The following is a 15,760-nucleotide window of genomic DNA, read 5'->3' on the forward strand; positions in this document are numbered from 1 at the left end:
ATGAAAAGCAGGTGGGAAGGAATCCTCTCTGTGCTGGCTGCCCAGCATCCTTCCCTCGGCCCAGCGTTCATTCAGTTTACACAGCCTGCGGAGATGACCATTGGTGTCCCTCGCCCGACCCAACGGCTCAGCCAGGCTCTGTGACATGCAAAGGAGCACACAGGGACACAGCCAGGGGCTCCAAAGGCAGGTCAGAGCCTGGGTGTGTGCAAGTGGGAGGAGAAGGGGAGGATTTTATATGCAAGGCAAGCCCACCAGGCAGGTTCCCAAAGCACCTCCTGCTCTACCCACTCCCAAACCCACGCCTGTCCCCAGCCATGCCTTCCTCCTTGGCTTACAGCAAACACAGCAGCCAGGCCTGTCTGGAGTCTGACTGCTGACTGCTGACTGCTGGCAGGGTTGGGGAAGAAAGTGGAGTGATGCCTCAGTGAGGGAGGAGAGCTGGCAACCCCCGGGGGCGCTGCTGAAGAGAGAGAGGCAGGTACTTGCTTGCTCAGCTTGTGCAAGAGCTAGGAGGCTCTGGGATGCCTCTCTGTTCCCCTCTCCAGCCCGGAAGAGAAAACAACAACTGCATTGCAGTGGGAAGAAGCCCTGAGCAGGCCAGGGGAGGGGAGGGGCTCGGACTGCAGGCCCAGGCCCCGTGGCTCCCAGAGGACATTGTGCCCTTGGCCACAGCCACCAAGTTCATCCCACAGACAGCTGTCTTTTGGAACCAGCCGAGGTGTGGTAGAGTCTGACCCATGCTGGCAGGCAAGGAGAAAGGGTGCTGTCTGGTGCCTGCCCAGGGCACCAGACAGCAAGTTGCTGTGACACAGGCCCTCTAATTCCAGCTCTCCCAGGATACTGTATCATTAGTCTGCTCTGAGCCTGTGCTGGCTGCAGCATGGAACCAACGAGGGATCCCGCCCAGGAAGCAGAAGGGAGCAGAGACCAGGAAGGGATACCGGCCCATGGCCACTTTGGTTTCTTCTAGATGTTGCTAGAACCAAGGTGAAAGAGTTGACTTCCACACCTTCAACTTCACAATGGCCAAAGTCTAGAATCAAGAACACTCTTACCTGTTGTCCGTTCCTAGAAGCTCAACCCAGTGAGGTACTCGTGGCAGCCAAGTGTGAGGCTGAACCCAGCAACAGCATAGATTCGAGAAGGCAGAGGTTCCGTCCAGTTGCGACTGGCACTGTGGCCGTGACAGCCTCATTTCTGCTGATGGTTGTCATCCTCTAGACCGGCTAGTACACAGGAAGTACTCAATGACCTCCAGTCAGCCCAGGATGCTTTGTTGGACCAGCAGCTCCAGAGGCTGGGGTGCGAAGCGCCCAGAAGCACCGGTTAACATGGTGCCCCCCACCTTGGGCACCCATGGGGGCCGTGATGTTTCCAAAAGAAGAGCCAAGAGCAGGGGCTTCCGTGCCACTCACTCCACGGCCCTGTGTGGAACTGTGGGTGCCGCCACCCACTCACACTGACTCACAAAGGGCAGTCAGATCACCCACCACTCAGTCCTGGCACAAACCTGTCCCACCTCCCCATGGGATCCCATGATGGGGCACAAGTCTGGTACAGGGACAAGACAGCCCCACAGGGCCCCTGGAGCTCAGTCAGCAGACAGGTGTGCCACCCTGCAGTGAGATGAAAACCTCAGGATCAGGGTGACGCTGGTAGCACTGCCACATGTGGACAGGGCAGGTTCAGACCAGACTAGAAGATACCACACAAAGACATGGCTGGCAGTGACCCCTCCTCCCAACAGCAAGGGACCCAAGCATAGCCCTTCTTACCTGCTCCTTTGGTACAAGCTGTGCCTGAGCCTGGAGTCAGTACAGCCTTTTCTTAGGAGACGGTGGCCGAGCTTACACCACTCTGCCTCAGGCACCTGCTGACTGGGTGATTTCTGTCTTCCTAGAGAACCAGGAGGAGCCGCTGGCTGTGACAGCCAGCACGGCCATAGTGGTGACAGTGGACAAGAAGACAGCCGTGGCTGCAGGTAGGACTGCCCTTGGCACTGCTGTGGCCTTGTGTGCTGCGGCTGCCCAGCTCCTGTCATGTGCAACGTGGGCATGAGGGGAAGTGAACTCTTCTGCGCATTTCATTCATAAAACCTCAGCCCTATGCCAGCTCACCCAGCCAGACCCGGGAAAGCCAGAGAGGCTTGGAGGGGACAGGCCACCCAAGCCGGAGCTGGCAGCCCAGACCTTCTCCCCATGCCTCCTTGGTTGCCTTGGGCTCCAGGACCCGCTCACACGAGTGAGAAGGGGCCTGTGACTCAATCCCTAAAGTAAGAACTCCATATGTGAGCTTGGTACGCGCCAGGCACCGTGGGGACTGCCTCCCACGCGTTTTCCCGTTTAGTCCTCAGAGGACTCTAAAGAAGGCAATTTGGGGCAGCAGGCGGGGAGGCGGGGTGGCAGTTCTGCTTTACAGGTGAACAAACTGAGGCTCGGAACAGTTACGGCCCCAAGTCCCCCAGGGAGTACTTAACAACACCCCACCTGCCTCTCTTGGAAGGCCCAGGTGCATCACCCTGTACTGTGCTTTGCCACCACTTCTATGATGTCAGCTCCCCAGGGATCCCCTCGGACGGGTGTTCCCACCCCACCCCACCGCCTTGGCAGTTTCTTGGAGTCTCAGAAGTCCGTGGCGGTCCCCCTCCCCCCCGCTTTGCTCTGGTTTCTGCTTCTGCGTCTTGGCCCTGGCTGGGTTCTGAAAGTTGTGCCATCCAGGGAGGGGAAGGAAGGGGTATACTGCAGCACTTGGCCTTGGCCTTATGACCCACCCACACCGTTAGGCACCTGTTCGGCTATATAGAGCATGTCCAGGTACCAGCAGTCTTGAAGCAGGACTGGGGCAAGGGGCAGGGCCTCAGGGCCCTGGGATCAGGAGAAAAGGTGGGGCTTGACCTCCCAGCCTAGGAGAGGAACCAGCCCCTCCAGCTGCTCTCCCGAGAGAGAAGAGTGCCACCTGACATTGCATTTCTGGGGGCTTGGGGGCTCACCCCACCTATTGTGCTTCCCGAGGCCCTTTTCCAAATCAAACCTTGACCTAGAACTTGTCTCCTGAAAAGCCATCTTGGACCTGCCCCTGCTCCCCTCCCCTCCTCAAGGAGGTCAAGCTGATGGCTGTACATCTCTGTACTCCCCAGTTATTTGATAACATTTTCAACTTGAAGCAGAATTAGAACCAGGAGGCATTTCCATAGAAACCGTGTCCCAATGTCTGGGGTTGAACTTGATGCAGACGGTCACTCTCACGCTCTGGGGCACACGGACATGACAGGGAAAGGATGAGGCACTGGAGACCTGTGTGTGTGCGTCTGTGTGTGTGTCTGTGCGTGCGTGTCTGTGTGTCTGTGCGTGTCTGTGTGTGATCTGTGTGTGCGTGTCTGTGTGTGTCTGTATGTCTGTGTGTGCATGTCTCTGTGTGTGTGCGTGTCTGTGTGTGTCTCTGTGTGTGCATGTCTGTGTGTGCGTGTGTCTGTGTGTGCATGTCTGTGTGTGCGTGTCTGTGTGTCTGTGTGTGCGTGTCTGTGTGTGTCTGTGTGTGCGTGTCTGTGTGTGTCTGTGTGTGCATGTCTGTGTGTGCGTGTCTGTGTGTCTGTGTGTCTGTGTGTGTGCATGTCTGTATGTGTCTGTGTGTGTTTGTGTGTGTCTAAGTGTATGCGTCTGTGTGTGCGTTCTGTATGTTGTCTTGTTCTTTGTGAGCTGTGCGTGTTGTGTCTTGTTGGTGTTCTCTGTGTGTGTCTGTCTGTGTGTGTCTGTGTGTGCATCTGTGTATGTGTCTGTGTGTGTGAGTTTGTGTGTGTCTAAGTGTATGCGTCTGTGTGTCTGTGTGTGCGTGTGTCTGTGAGTGTGCATGTCTGTGTGTGTCTATGTGCATGTCTGTGTATGTCTGTGTCTGTCATCTGTGTGTGTGATCTGTGTGTGCGTGTCTGTGTATGTCTGTGTCTGTCATCTGTGTGTGTGATCTGTGTGTGTGTCTGTGTGTGCATGTCTCTGTGTGTGTGATCTGTGCGTCTGTGTGTGTGCGTGCGCGTGTGCTCATGCAGTGTCTTCTGCAATGTCGTCTCGTTGGCCTCTGGTTCTGCCTGTCTGCTCCTGGGGCCTGGCTAGTGGCCCCATGTGTGATGCAAGCATAAGGGACCTGAGGGGGCTGCCTTAGTGCCTTGATATTCGTGCCTAGAACAGTGGAAGCAGAGCAAAGGGCCTCCGGGGCTGCCGCTGGCTGGGTCTGAGATCATGGACCCGGTTCACACAGTGGGGCCCGCTGCTGCAGAGGGAATCCTCTACGCTGGGGAGGAGGTGATTTTCTGGGAGCTAGTGCAAAACTTCCAGATCCCTAACTTTCTGATCAAGAGCTGTGGTCAGGGACGCATAGGAGCTTGCGGGGGTAGGGACAGGGTGAGCACGGGCAGCGGTGCCACACTTTGCAGAATGCCTCCCTGTGGCTGGTTCTCCAGGAGTCCACATCACACATGGCCACTGGCTGCCCAGCCTGACCTTCTGCCAGGCCTGGCTGTTAGACCAGATCTCCTTCTGGGAGCAGTGCAGGACCTGCTGCTGGGGAAAGGGGGAGGGGGGAGGTAGGAGGGGAGGGGGACTTGTCTTCCAGTCGGTTTTGCAGGGCTACCAGGGTCAGAGGGTGCAAAGCCACATTCCTCATCATCTGTGCCAAGGGTGGCTGAGCTCAGTGCCCACTGGGGCCGGCTCCTAGCTGACTGGACTGAACCCCCCACAGGAGCTTCCATGCCATGAGCCTATGAGGATTAATGGCCATGCAGCCGGGCCCAACCAGCCCAGAAGGCTCCATTCACAAGGAGCCTTGAAGGCACAGAGGCCCTGCCCTCCCCAGAAACCCTCCCCCACCCCCTGCCGCCACTGTTGGCGGCCCTGCCCCCATTCCGATCCACCTGCACCTGCTGGGCAGCACAGAGCAATCCAACTTTAAGCCTAGAGTCTGGTGTCAGTCTAGAAAGGAAAAGATGGTAAGGAGTTAAACAGGGGCAAACCCATCCACCTCGCTGGAGCTAATAGGAGCCAGCAGGGTGCCCCTGGGGCCGCCACTGCCATGCTGCTGCACTGCAGGGACTTCTGAGCAAACGCCTCCCCCTCTTCCTACCAGCTGTCACTAATGCCAACACAGATTTGCATCAGGCAAGGCCAGATGAACCCAAGGGGCGTAGGGGGCGGGAGCTCCAGTGCACCTCCTTCTCTGCACAAGCCCCTTGCTGCCCCAGGGAGCACCCTGGGCCCACATGCCCAACTGTCGGGCTGAAGCATGAGCATGGCCCCAGAGCCTCCTCCCACGTGGGCCGCAGCCTCCCTGTCCTCCCCAGCAGTGCCCAAGGACCAGGGCCCAGGGCACGCAGCTCTATGTGGCAGGGGGGTGTCCCTCAGTGCAAGCTCAGCTGCCCCAGGGAAGGTGAAGGCAGGAAGCAGCTCCCCCAGCACCCACGCCCTCTTCCCACTCAATAAAGTCAGGAAGTACATAGGAAAATACAGTCTTTATTGGTCTTCGGAAACAACAAACCAGAAATATAATTTTGCCTTTAAAAATCTTCTGTCTCAGACTAGATACCATCAGTCTCTTCCCCATTCTCTTTAGAAAATTCCCCAACTCTGGGTTCAGATGAAGGAGAAAGGAAACAGTGCCCCAGGAGCCCGCTGTGCACCTGCTATGTAACCTCCTCCAAGGTGCCCTTGCCAACACACTCCTCCCAATTAGAGGGGCCGCTCTGTCCTGCCCTGACACTCTTCTCAGACCCTGCCCCAGCACAGGCCTGGTCCCTCCCAAGTGCTACCTCCAAGACCCCCTGGGGCCAAGACAGGAGCCAGCCTGACAGACGCCTTCCTGGCCCCCTTGGAATACAAGGGAGCTAGCCACCAGCAGAGGAAGACATAGGGACTCCCCAAGCTATCACACCAAGACATCCCTCCAAGGGGCCACCCCGAGGAAGAGACCCAAAAAAGCTACCCAGCCCTAGAGACAGTGTCTCTGTCCTCAACAGGAGCCCTTGCCCACCCTCCAGGGTGGCCCCCAGGGCTGGGTACAGCTCACAGTCCTGGGGAGTTGGGTAGGGCAGACAACACCAACCCCTACACACCCAAGGAAAGGAAGCACGAGAGTCAGCCCCCAGACTGAAGGCCACTGCCCCTACCACCTGCCTCCCCCAAGGAGGGCCCATTGCCAGAGAGCAGGACGGGCCCCAGCCCTGAAGCACCCCAAGGCTGGAGGGGGTGAGAGCTACAGGCCAAAGGTGTTGAATTGCAGCCTCAGTAGTGTAACTAGGAGGAGGAAACTGGGGGGCAGGGGGCCAGGGAGTGGGATCAGAGAGAGCTGAGGAAACACCCAGAGGTTGTGTGGCTGGGCTCCAGGGGCCACCCTCCCAGTAGGATGTAGCTCCCAGGCCTCTGAGCCGGGGCAGTCCCTGGAAAGCCCAGCCAGAGGTGTGAACAGGTTGCCATGGTGACGGCGGTCTCCTCCGCAGCACCACTTTGGCCCACTTTAGAGGATCTCCAAGGAACCCGGTGTGATTGTCGGGTTCCTCCCCCCTGCTGGCAGCGAAGGGGGTGGTGAGACTGCAGGAAGCAAGCAGGAACCTCCGGGGGCCTCCAGGCAGAGACCCCCACGGGAAGAGCAAGTCCTGCAGCCGCCTGACCTCCATGCTCATGTGTGCGCGCTCTGACACCACTGGCTGGAGGAGCCGACAGGAGGTCACTGGCGCAGAGGTGGGGCCCGGGTTGATGCTTTCTCCCTGCAGGGCGCTAAGAATAGCTTTCCACTTTAGAAGAGGTCAGAAAACCTGCCCCTTGCCCCCCCCACATTAGTCTCCCCACCTGCCCCCTAGGTGTGGTCACCAGCTGTGACAACCCCCATGCTGCCCACAGGAAGGGGTGCTCCATGTGAGCCCTCCTCCTCCTCCTGAGGCCCACATCCTGTCTGCCCTGGGCCAGGAGCTTAGGAACAGGCCCGGGGAGTTCCAGGGGGAGCATCAGCAGGGGCCTTCACTTCCGCACCTGGCGGCCTCCAGGAGACATGAACTTCCTGGACCTGTTTGCTGGCAGGGCGAGGGATGAGAGTGGAGTTGGGGACGGAGGCATGGCCGACCCCTAGGAGCAAGGCTTGGTGTTCACCCTGCCCTTCCTACCTGGGCCAGATGGGGCCCCCGCTCACTCAGGCCACCGAGGAGATTTGCTTCTGGTCTTCGGGCTCACCCTCGGGGTCTCCCATTAGCGGCTGGCGCTTCTTAAGCTCCCGGTGGTACTTGGCCATGAGGGAGGCGTAGACGCAGCCATAGGCAGCAGCCACCACCATCATGATGCAGACAATGCCGCAGACGACCCCGGCGATGATCACGGTGCCGATGGCCCGCCGCACACTCACTGGCCGGTACCTGTGCTTCTGCGGGCAGGCTGTGCTGGGCTCGGGCTCAGGCTCTGCCCCAGGCTTGGGCTTAGGGGGTTCTGGACTGGCTTTGGTGCAGGGTGGCCCCGGCACGTCCACGCCGACAGAGTTGTTCTCGTCATCCAGCTGGGAGCAGTAGTTGAACATCTCCATGGGGACCATGCGCATGTCTTTTCCCCTCAGCTCCTTGGGCAGCGTACAGGCCAGCTGGTCCAGGCGCCCACCTGCAGCCAGGGGATGGATAGAGGACAGATGAGAACTGAGCAGGCATCTGGAGACCCAGACTCCCTCTCCCACCACCTCCCATCCCCAGCTCCTTGGAAATGGAAGGGCCAAGAGGTTTCTAGCAGCAATTCAGCCCCAGTTTGGAGTCCCCATGTCTGGGTGAGGAGTTCCATGTCATGCCATCCCATCCTGTGGAAGCCACAAAAAATAGAAATCATCACTACCTCTGTGTATGGAGAAGCACACGGCTACGGCCATCTGCCTCCAGAGTAAGACAGCCCCTCCCACTGAGGACACGGCTCACAGCAAGAAGACACAGCTCACAGCCATCCCAACCAGACCACAGCCTTGCACTATGAACCTGGATGCAGCACCTCAGCCCTCAGAGGACACTGGTCAAAAGCCACTGCCTGCCTCCACCTACGTGCCCGGATGGAGGAGAAATACAGAGTATGTCCTTCTTGTCCTGTGGAAAAGCAACCCGAAGGCCCAACAGGGCCAACCCAGAGGGAGAGAGACAGGACATCTTGCCGGGGAATCTGGAGACACGAGAGATGGGGCTGTACTGCTGCAGGAGTGCAGGCAGCGACGGCAAAGCCAGGCAGGACTGGGCTGGAAGTGAGGCAGTAGCTAAGGACAGCCACCTGCCACTGTGGTTCCCAGAAAGCGGAGCTTGGGTCTAGACCCTCTTGCAACCGAGCCGGAAAATCTGGACCCAAGAGGGAAACGCCTGTGGGAGGGCCTGGGCTCCAGCCCCACTGTCACTGTCATGGCCCAGGCTCCTGGTGGGCTCATGCACCAGGCACCCCTCTTTGCCCGGCACACTGACGGGAGCCTCCCAGCATCTATTCGAGAGGGGCTGCAAGGTTGAAAGCAATTCTGCTGTTGCAAACAGAATCAGTGGGAATGTTCCCCTTTCCTGCTCTTCTGTGCTGGGAATATGGGGAGGGTAGGGACCTGCTCTAAGGGTGTTACACAGGCCTGACTGAAGACACCTGGCCTCGGGCTCCTAGGGCCACTGTAGGTGCCACAGCAGATGAATCTGCCCCTAGAGCCATCTTATACCCTACAAAGAAACCCAAACTTGAACTCTGGCTATGTCATCATCCCTTACCTTATCTAATTACGTGTAAGTCTCAATTCTCCCTAGCTGTAAAATAAGAACAGCAGCCAGAAGGATCAAAATAGCAATGTGCCTGAAAAGATACTTGTAAACTGGAAACCATGCCACCAGTATTAATCATTTCCTCGCGCATCCAAGAGCGGGACCTGATCCCAGTGACTAAGATGGCACTTTACAGTATCTGAGGGGCCCTTCACTCACGCACTCACACGCGTGGCATGGAAATCATGGAAAGTGTGGCTGAGTATGCAAATGAAAGTTGGGAGACTCGGATGAGAAGTGTTAGCGTTATCTCTAGAGTTTCAATATTCATTCATTCAGCACCTGCTGAGGGCCAAACGACATCTTAAATCCACTTGCTCTGATGAGCGCTGCTGGCAAACGCACCAGCGGATGATTGTGGGGTCAAGGACTTACAGGACGCCAGGCACCCTCCGAGATGCTGCCCACGTGGCTGATGTAATACTCTCCCAGATGCTGTCTTCCCACCCAGCTTACAGGAGAGGCACAGCGACAGAAAGATGTTCTGTTTTCTCAAGATCACACAGCTTGGGACTGTTGCAGCCGAGTTGGTAGGGAGGCAGTGTCACCCCCTCCTGTCCCCCCACCCCAACCTCATCCCAACCAGGAGCCACCATCCCTGTGCTCACACACCTCGGTAGGAAAACCACTCCATCCAGTGCTTGAAGTCACGGAGGTTGCAGTCGCATTCCCACGGGTTGTCCCCGACCTGCAGCAGCTGTAGGCTCGCCAGGGGCTCAAACGTCTTCCTGTCCAGGCTCTGCAGGCGGTTAGAGCGAAGCGAGAGGGAGCGCAGCGCCGGGAGCCCGTCGAACAGGCCAGGGGGCAGCTGGGCCAGGCCGTTGATGGACAAGTCCAGGTGGCGTAGCAGCTGTGCGCGCTGCAGCAAGTCCCTGTCCAGGGTCCTGATGCTGTTGTTGCGCAGCTGCAGCTCTGTCAAATTCGTCAGGTCCTGGAACACCGAGCCGGGTAGTTGGTCCAGGAAGTTGTTGGATAGGTCTAGTCTTTGTAGACTGGACAGGTTGGCAAAAGACCAGTTCGGCAGGGCACTCAGTTTATTGTTCAAGAGTAAAAGGGTTCGGGTGGCCGCGGGCACATCCGGGGGCACCGTGGTGAGGCCGAGGCCGCTGCAGTCTACCTCCAGGCTACGGCTGTCACACTTACAGGAGAATGGGCAGCTAGGAAGGGCCTCGGCGGCACAGAGGGCAACCCAGCAGGTGATCCCTGTGAGGGGAAAGAAAACCACGGGCTGGGGTCACAACCTCCGGCTTTCATCCCCTCCTTTCCAAGTTCACATCACAACAGCTTCATGGCTGCATCTGCTTTGGCACAAGTCATGAGCAGTGTGCAAGCCTTCACTAACCACCAGTAAAAAAAGATCTCTAGGGAGCCAGTACAACACTGTAGTAGGTTAGACCTCCGCCGGTGGAGTCGGTGTCCCATACGGGAGCCAGTTTGTGTCCTGGCTGCTCCATTTCCAATCCAGCTGCCTACTCAGGACCTGGAAAGGCAGTAGAGGATGGCTCAAGTAATTGGGCCTCTGCACGCACGTGGGAGACCCAGAAGATGCTCCTAGCTCCTGGCTTCGGACCATTGCAGGCATTCGGGAATTAAAGCAGTAGATGGAAAAGCCCTCTTTGTCTCCCTGGCTATCTGCAACTCTTTCAAGTAAATGTTTTTTAAAAAGCCATTTCCACAGTAACAGACATCACACCATGCCATCCACACATGGGACCAAGAAATTGCTGCAATCAAATGTGACACACAGGTCCATCCACAGCGACGACCCAGCTCAGGGCGACAGAGTCTCCTCAGCTCAGGACACCACAGATAATGACCAGCTAAAGGACACGCGTGTCAGGATAGCAGAGAAACTCATCCCACACCAGCAGCAAGAGCGTCTCTTTCCAACACAGCTGCACTGTGGAGGCCCTCAGCCTGCGGCTGCACAGACCCAGAACACACTCTGCATGGAGAGCGGAAAATGCCCAGGGGGGCTTTTCTAGACCTGCCCCTGCAGCCTCCAGGACGCTGCCACCTTCACCACATCCAAGACAGTGCCAGTGCTGGGGATTTGGTGCTGACGGCATGTGGCACCCAGGCCCACCTAGGGTCTCCTGCAGCAGAACGCATGGGGGGAATAGCAGGACCAGAGACGCCCTTGTAACCAGCAGGCTGGCCATGAGGCCATGAAGCAGCGCCTCCTGGAACCGTACAGAGAAGCTTCCCTGCACGGCGAAAGGTAACCCAGCTCCTTAAGGGCCTGCATGAGGTCACCCTGTGCAGTGGCTGGTAAGGTGACCCGGCAGACGGTAGAGGCAGAGCAGCTGGCATTCCAGTGACCTCGATGCTCTCCCAAGAAGTCTGCTGCCTCACGGGGGACATGGCGAGTTCAGCACCGTTCTGCCCTGCCAAGCTGTCAGCAGAGGCCCTGACTGTGGGACACAGGCAGGCAGACGTGGCCTTGTCCATAACCCAGGTGGTCCCAGCCAGGCAGCAGCTGCCCCAGCAAGGGGAGACAGAGCTAAACGCTTGGGGTCTGGTTATCCCATGTCCCTGAGGACACAGCCTGATGCAACAGGAATGAGACTATCGCCTCCCCTGCCCCTTCCCCGTCTGGATCTTCAGTGACAGGGTGAGAGACACATTGCCAGGCTGACACCTGAACCTCATTGTCCTTGATGGGGAAATGAGCCTGGCCATCTGGGGTCACCTGCTGCTACTACTTGCCCTCCTGCCCCTCTGCTGCCAGCCCAGCCTGCTCCACACTAACCCTGACCCATGTCACTGGAAACATCCACCTCCCAAAGCAGGAGAAAAAAAAAAGAAGAAGAAGAATTGAGCCCACCTGGCTTATCTCTAAAGGATCAACACATCTGGAAGCTGCTGTATTCTCTCCCAGGAAGGACCAGTAGACAGCCCTGCCTGCCCCCAGTCCCCACCCCTCCCTGGAAATCCAGTGGGAACAGGAGGGGGAGGGCCAGGCACTGGTCACAGGAAGCCACGCTCCTGTGTTACAGGCGTTGAGTGATTCTGGAATGGGGTTGAAAGGGAGCTGACTGGCTCAGGGACCAGTTGCTCCCACGTGGCGAATTATTCAGGCCGCCTGGCTGGCGGGCGGAGGCAGGGGGTGGCACTCAGCTGGCTCCTGGCCGAGAGGCAGGGAGAAGTGAGACAGGATAACATCTCTTGGGAACACTTCATACTTCTGGTCACGCAGCCCCGGGCAAACTTTGTCTCTCCGCGTCAGACAGAGAATGTTCTTGGGGTGTCTGTCACCCTGACGACTTTTGCTTTGTTGCTTTCAGCAACACTGACTCCTCTTCCTGGCACAGGAAACCACCTGAGTGCCAAGAGCCCACTCGGGAGGGGAACCAGGTGATGGCTCCGGGCTTGGGCTGGGAGGGCAACTTCCACTCTCATGGCTAATTGCAGGCAGGTGGACGTGCTGGTAAGGTTTGGAGACTCCGGCCGTTCTCCAGCAGGACTCTCATTTTTGCCAGCCCAAGAACCCAGACCATGGGGGAGGGCTGGGACAAACCCCTGGGTCATGGCGTATGCTCCGAAGTCCTCAGCAGCAAGTCTCTGTGTTGTCCAAGATGCCGTATTCTGGGGTATGATCCTGGCAACCCAGAGCAAGCTCCTGAGACCTCCCCCCCGACCACCCCAAGGCACACCTGCTGCCCAGTTGGTTCCCCCGACCCCACCCACCTACGGCCTCCACCGCAGCCGAAGGATGTACTCACAGGACACCCGTCTCCACTGCCCACCCAGGCTGTTCCTCTGCTCAGAGTCACTACCCAGCGGCAGCATGGTGGACCCCACGATTCACTGGGTCCTGCAGCTCCAGGGAGAAAGAAGCCCCTTGGCGGCAGCATGTACTGCCAGTCAGTCCTGGGAGAGAGAGAGAGAGAATCACTGAGCCGAGGCCCCGTTCCAGCGCAGGGGTTAGGGAGAGGGCCCGGGTATCTCTTTACACCCTTATTCCTCTCCTGTTCGTCTCAGCTACAATTCCCAGGGCAAGGAGGAGAAGCGAGAGAAGTCTGGAAGCCTTCAGCTCCCCAGGCAGCCTCAGGCAGGACCCCAAGGAGCTAAGCTGCAGTCACCGCAGTCCCTCCCACCTCTTCCCACGGCCATCTCTATGGCATGTCAGGTCCTTGATGTTTTCATGGTAATACGTCACCACCCAGGTGGAGAGACTTGAGCCCCATCTCTCGTGGGTAACAGTGGTGGGAGGTGTCAGTCACATCCCAATGACCTCCCTCTTGCCCATGCCAGGATCCCCAGGCTCACAGTTGCTTACCATGGCTCCGGGCAAGCAGGGGCCAGGCCCTGGGAAGTGTCCACCTGTGTTGGGTCCAGTGGAAGGTGCTGGGCAGCCTCCGGCACCTACTTTCACTACCACTTTAGGAGTGAACCTCCGGGATACGCGGTCCTCGGAGTAGTCGCCTTCTGCTCCGGAGACTCATCAGCTCAAGGGGTCTAAAGATGACTGCAAGGGATTGGGGGCGGGGGTTAGTGGGTCAGGTTACTGCAGCTGCTCCCGAAGCAGACTAGCAGGGCCACAAGAGGGAGTGCTCACCCACTTTCAGGGGCTGCCTAGCCCAAGTCCCTTAGGTGGCACACAGACCCTCACTTCATTCCAGGTGCGCCCAGGGCGTCAGAGGCCAGGCGCAGGGCAGTGCCAAGTGCTCCGGGTTAGGAGTGCCAGCAGCCTAAGGCCACATGGCCCTTCCTCCCTCAGCCCATGGCTTTCGGCCTGCTGGCCTTCTCTGGGTCACCCAAGTCGGCCCTGGGCCATGGCTGTCCGGGAGCTGCCTCCCATGGGTCCAGCTGAAGCTGCAGGGCTGGGTGGCCACCTCTGCTTTCCGCCCCCTCGCGCGCGTGGGTCCTGCGGCAGCTGCCACCCCTTCTCACGTCCTCTCCGCCGCTGGTCAGCTCTTGGACGGCGGCTCCGGGGACAAGCGCCCTCTGCCGACCGTCGCCTCCACCGCGTCCCCCACGCCTCCTCCCGAGCCCATGGGAAGGGCTCCGCGGGTGCGGGGCGCAGCCTGGCCCACCGCGCTGCCCAGCTCCTGAGCTCCTGGGACAGGGAACAGGGAGCCGCAGGGGTGGCCCGGACGATGTTGTCTAGGCTCCAGACCCCAGTGGACTGTGTGCGCGTCAGTTCTGCAGCCGGCTTAAATGCTGCAGGCCTAAAGTGAGAGCCGTGATAGCTCGCGGGTGGAACTAGTGTATGATGATGATTCGCCTTGTCCAGGTTAATGCGCCCTAGCTCCTCCCTGCCGCCTCGAGCAGCTCCTCCCGGCTCTAGCCTGACATCAGGCACTGGCGCATGCTGGGCCCCAGCTGTGGCGCCCCAAACAGCTGCAAGGCTGCCTTCCCAGACATCAGAGCCCATGGAGTGCTCTGGAGCTTGACCTCAGAACACCTCAGAGCTCGCAAGCATCCGCCAGGGCAGCGCAGTAACCATGCCCAGCTTGCCCAAGGTCACCTACTGAGGCAGGGAATGAGCTGCAGGTCTCTTTCTTTGCTGCCAACCCATGTCATCCAGCAGTGGTCTTACAGGGAGATGCTTGCCGTGTGTGCGCAGGGCAGGACGTGCGCACACAGGCCTCTCGGGCACGTGCTTAAAGCTCAGCACGTGACACGTGCGTGACGCACAGAGAGAGCCGTGCCATCACGCATGTGCTACCATGAATGCACACAGCATACACACGCTTGCAGGTAAACCCTCACATGCATGCGTGGCTTTCTGGCACATCCTAGCACTTGGCCCACTCCACCACAGAGGAGGCACCGTTCCTGGCTGCCCTGAGCATACAGATGTACCAAGATAGCTCCCACCTGCCCGCCTGTGGACACTGCCTCTTCCAGGCAGCCCATGACCACACTCAGACTCACGGAGGCTGGAGGCCACACTGCTCATCCCAATCCTCCCTGTAGGAACACACCCACCCAGCCACAGCTCCCGCCCGCTTCCACCCAGCAAGCTCTTCCTTTGAAACTCCCCAGCCAGCACTACCCCCCACGAAGCGCCCTGGGGTCGGGGATGCCACCACACAGGACACAACAGTCAGGTCCCACAGCCACTGTCTTTGCGAGGTGGTGGGCCAGTGGAGTCCTCTGGAGAAGCTGCACCTGAACCCCCTTGGCCTTCCTCAGAGTGGACAGACAGCCTTGCCCAGCACAGGGATAAATCCCAAATATGTTGTGTGGACTCCCGCAGAATGACCCTCTGGGAAGAGCAAGTCTCTGCAGAAAAGAGGTGGGGACTGGGCAGGGAAAATAGAAGACAGAGCAGAGCTCGGGAGAACCTGCCTGGAAGTCCTGTCTCCCACGCTTGGTCTGTTTCTATCCCTGGGAACAGAGAGAAGGGGTCCCCTGGACTGCCTCTGCTGGGCTCTGCTGAGGTCAAGAGAGCATGTTACAGAGCCAGAAGCCCTGGGGCACTCACAGGAACCAGAAACTTCCCAACTCCAGCCCTCAGCTACTGCAAACGTGCCCCAGGGACTAGCAGAGTTGGTGTGGCTTGGAAGTCTTGTGGAAATTCAGAATTGGTTTTGACCCTGGGTAATTAGGTTTGAATGCTCAAATCTGAGAAGTCCTAGGCCAGGCATGCCCCTAGACAGGGGGCAGGCACCCAGGAGGCTGCACCCATCCATCCCTGGGATCCTTGTAGCCAGAGAATGGACCCTGCTAAGGAAGGGCATCTGCTCCACCTGGTAGGTGTGGACAGCACAGGATGCGGTGTGCAGTCACTTGCCTAGGTCAGGCAGCTGGAGGAATACAGCCCCAAGCTGGAACTGAGTGGCAACAGTGATGGACTCAGTGGCTTGTAGAAGCACCCTGCTTGGCTTCCAACCTGCTTCTGAGTGGTAGAGGGGGAGGGGGCTGCCTCCATGTTGGCAGGGGCCACACCAGCCCCCTTCTCGCCCAATTCCTCCAGCTGCTCTTACCCTGGTTCACCCAGGAAGACACAAGCTCCAGGAC

The 15,760-nt window shown here is 58.5% G+C and overlaps 2 protein-coding genes across 2 annotated transcripts in view; one reads left to right on the forward strand and one right to left on the reverse strand.

Moving 5' to 3' along the window:
- Positions 1–15,760, forward strand: part of CACNA2D4 (calcium voltage-gated channel auxiliary subunit alpha2delta 4) — a 75,776-nt gene that overhangs the window by 42,437 nt on the left and 17,579 nt on the right. The window contains exon 26 of the mRNA XM_040972232.1: positions 1,904–1,984. Coding sequence (XP_040828166.1) covers positions 1,904–1,984 — 81 coding nt within the window. The remainder of the gene's footprint in view (positions 1–1,903; positions 1,985–15,760) is intronic.
- LRTM2 (leucine rich repeats and transmembrane domains 2) lies at positions 7,127–13,245 on the reverse strand. The gene is made up of 4 exons (XM_040972239.1): positions 13,071–13,245; positions 12,514–12,661; positions 9,401–9,991; positions 7,127–7,622 (listed from the first exon to the last, which is right to left on the reverse strand). The coding sequence occupies exons 2-4, from the start codon at positions 12,578–12,580 to the stop codon at positions 7,168–7,170; spliced, it is 1,113 nt and encodes a 370-aa protein (XP_040828173.1). The 5' UTR covers positions 12,581–12,661; positions 13,071–13,245; the 3' UTR covers positions 7,127–7,167.

The sequence above is a fragment of the Ochotona curzoniae genome, unplaced genomic scaffold (assembly GCF_017591425.1).
Source record: "Ochotona curzoniae isolate NIBS_2020 unplaced genomic scaffold, NIBS_Ocur_1.0 contig_2235, whole genome shotgun sequence".
Lineage (NCBI taxonomy): Eukaryota > Metazoa > Chordata > Mammalia > Lagomorpha > Ochotonidae > Ochotona > Ochotona curzoniae.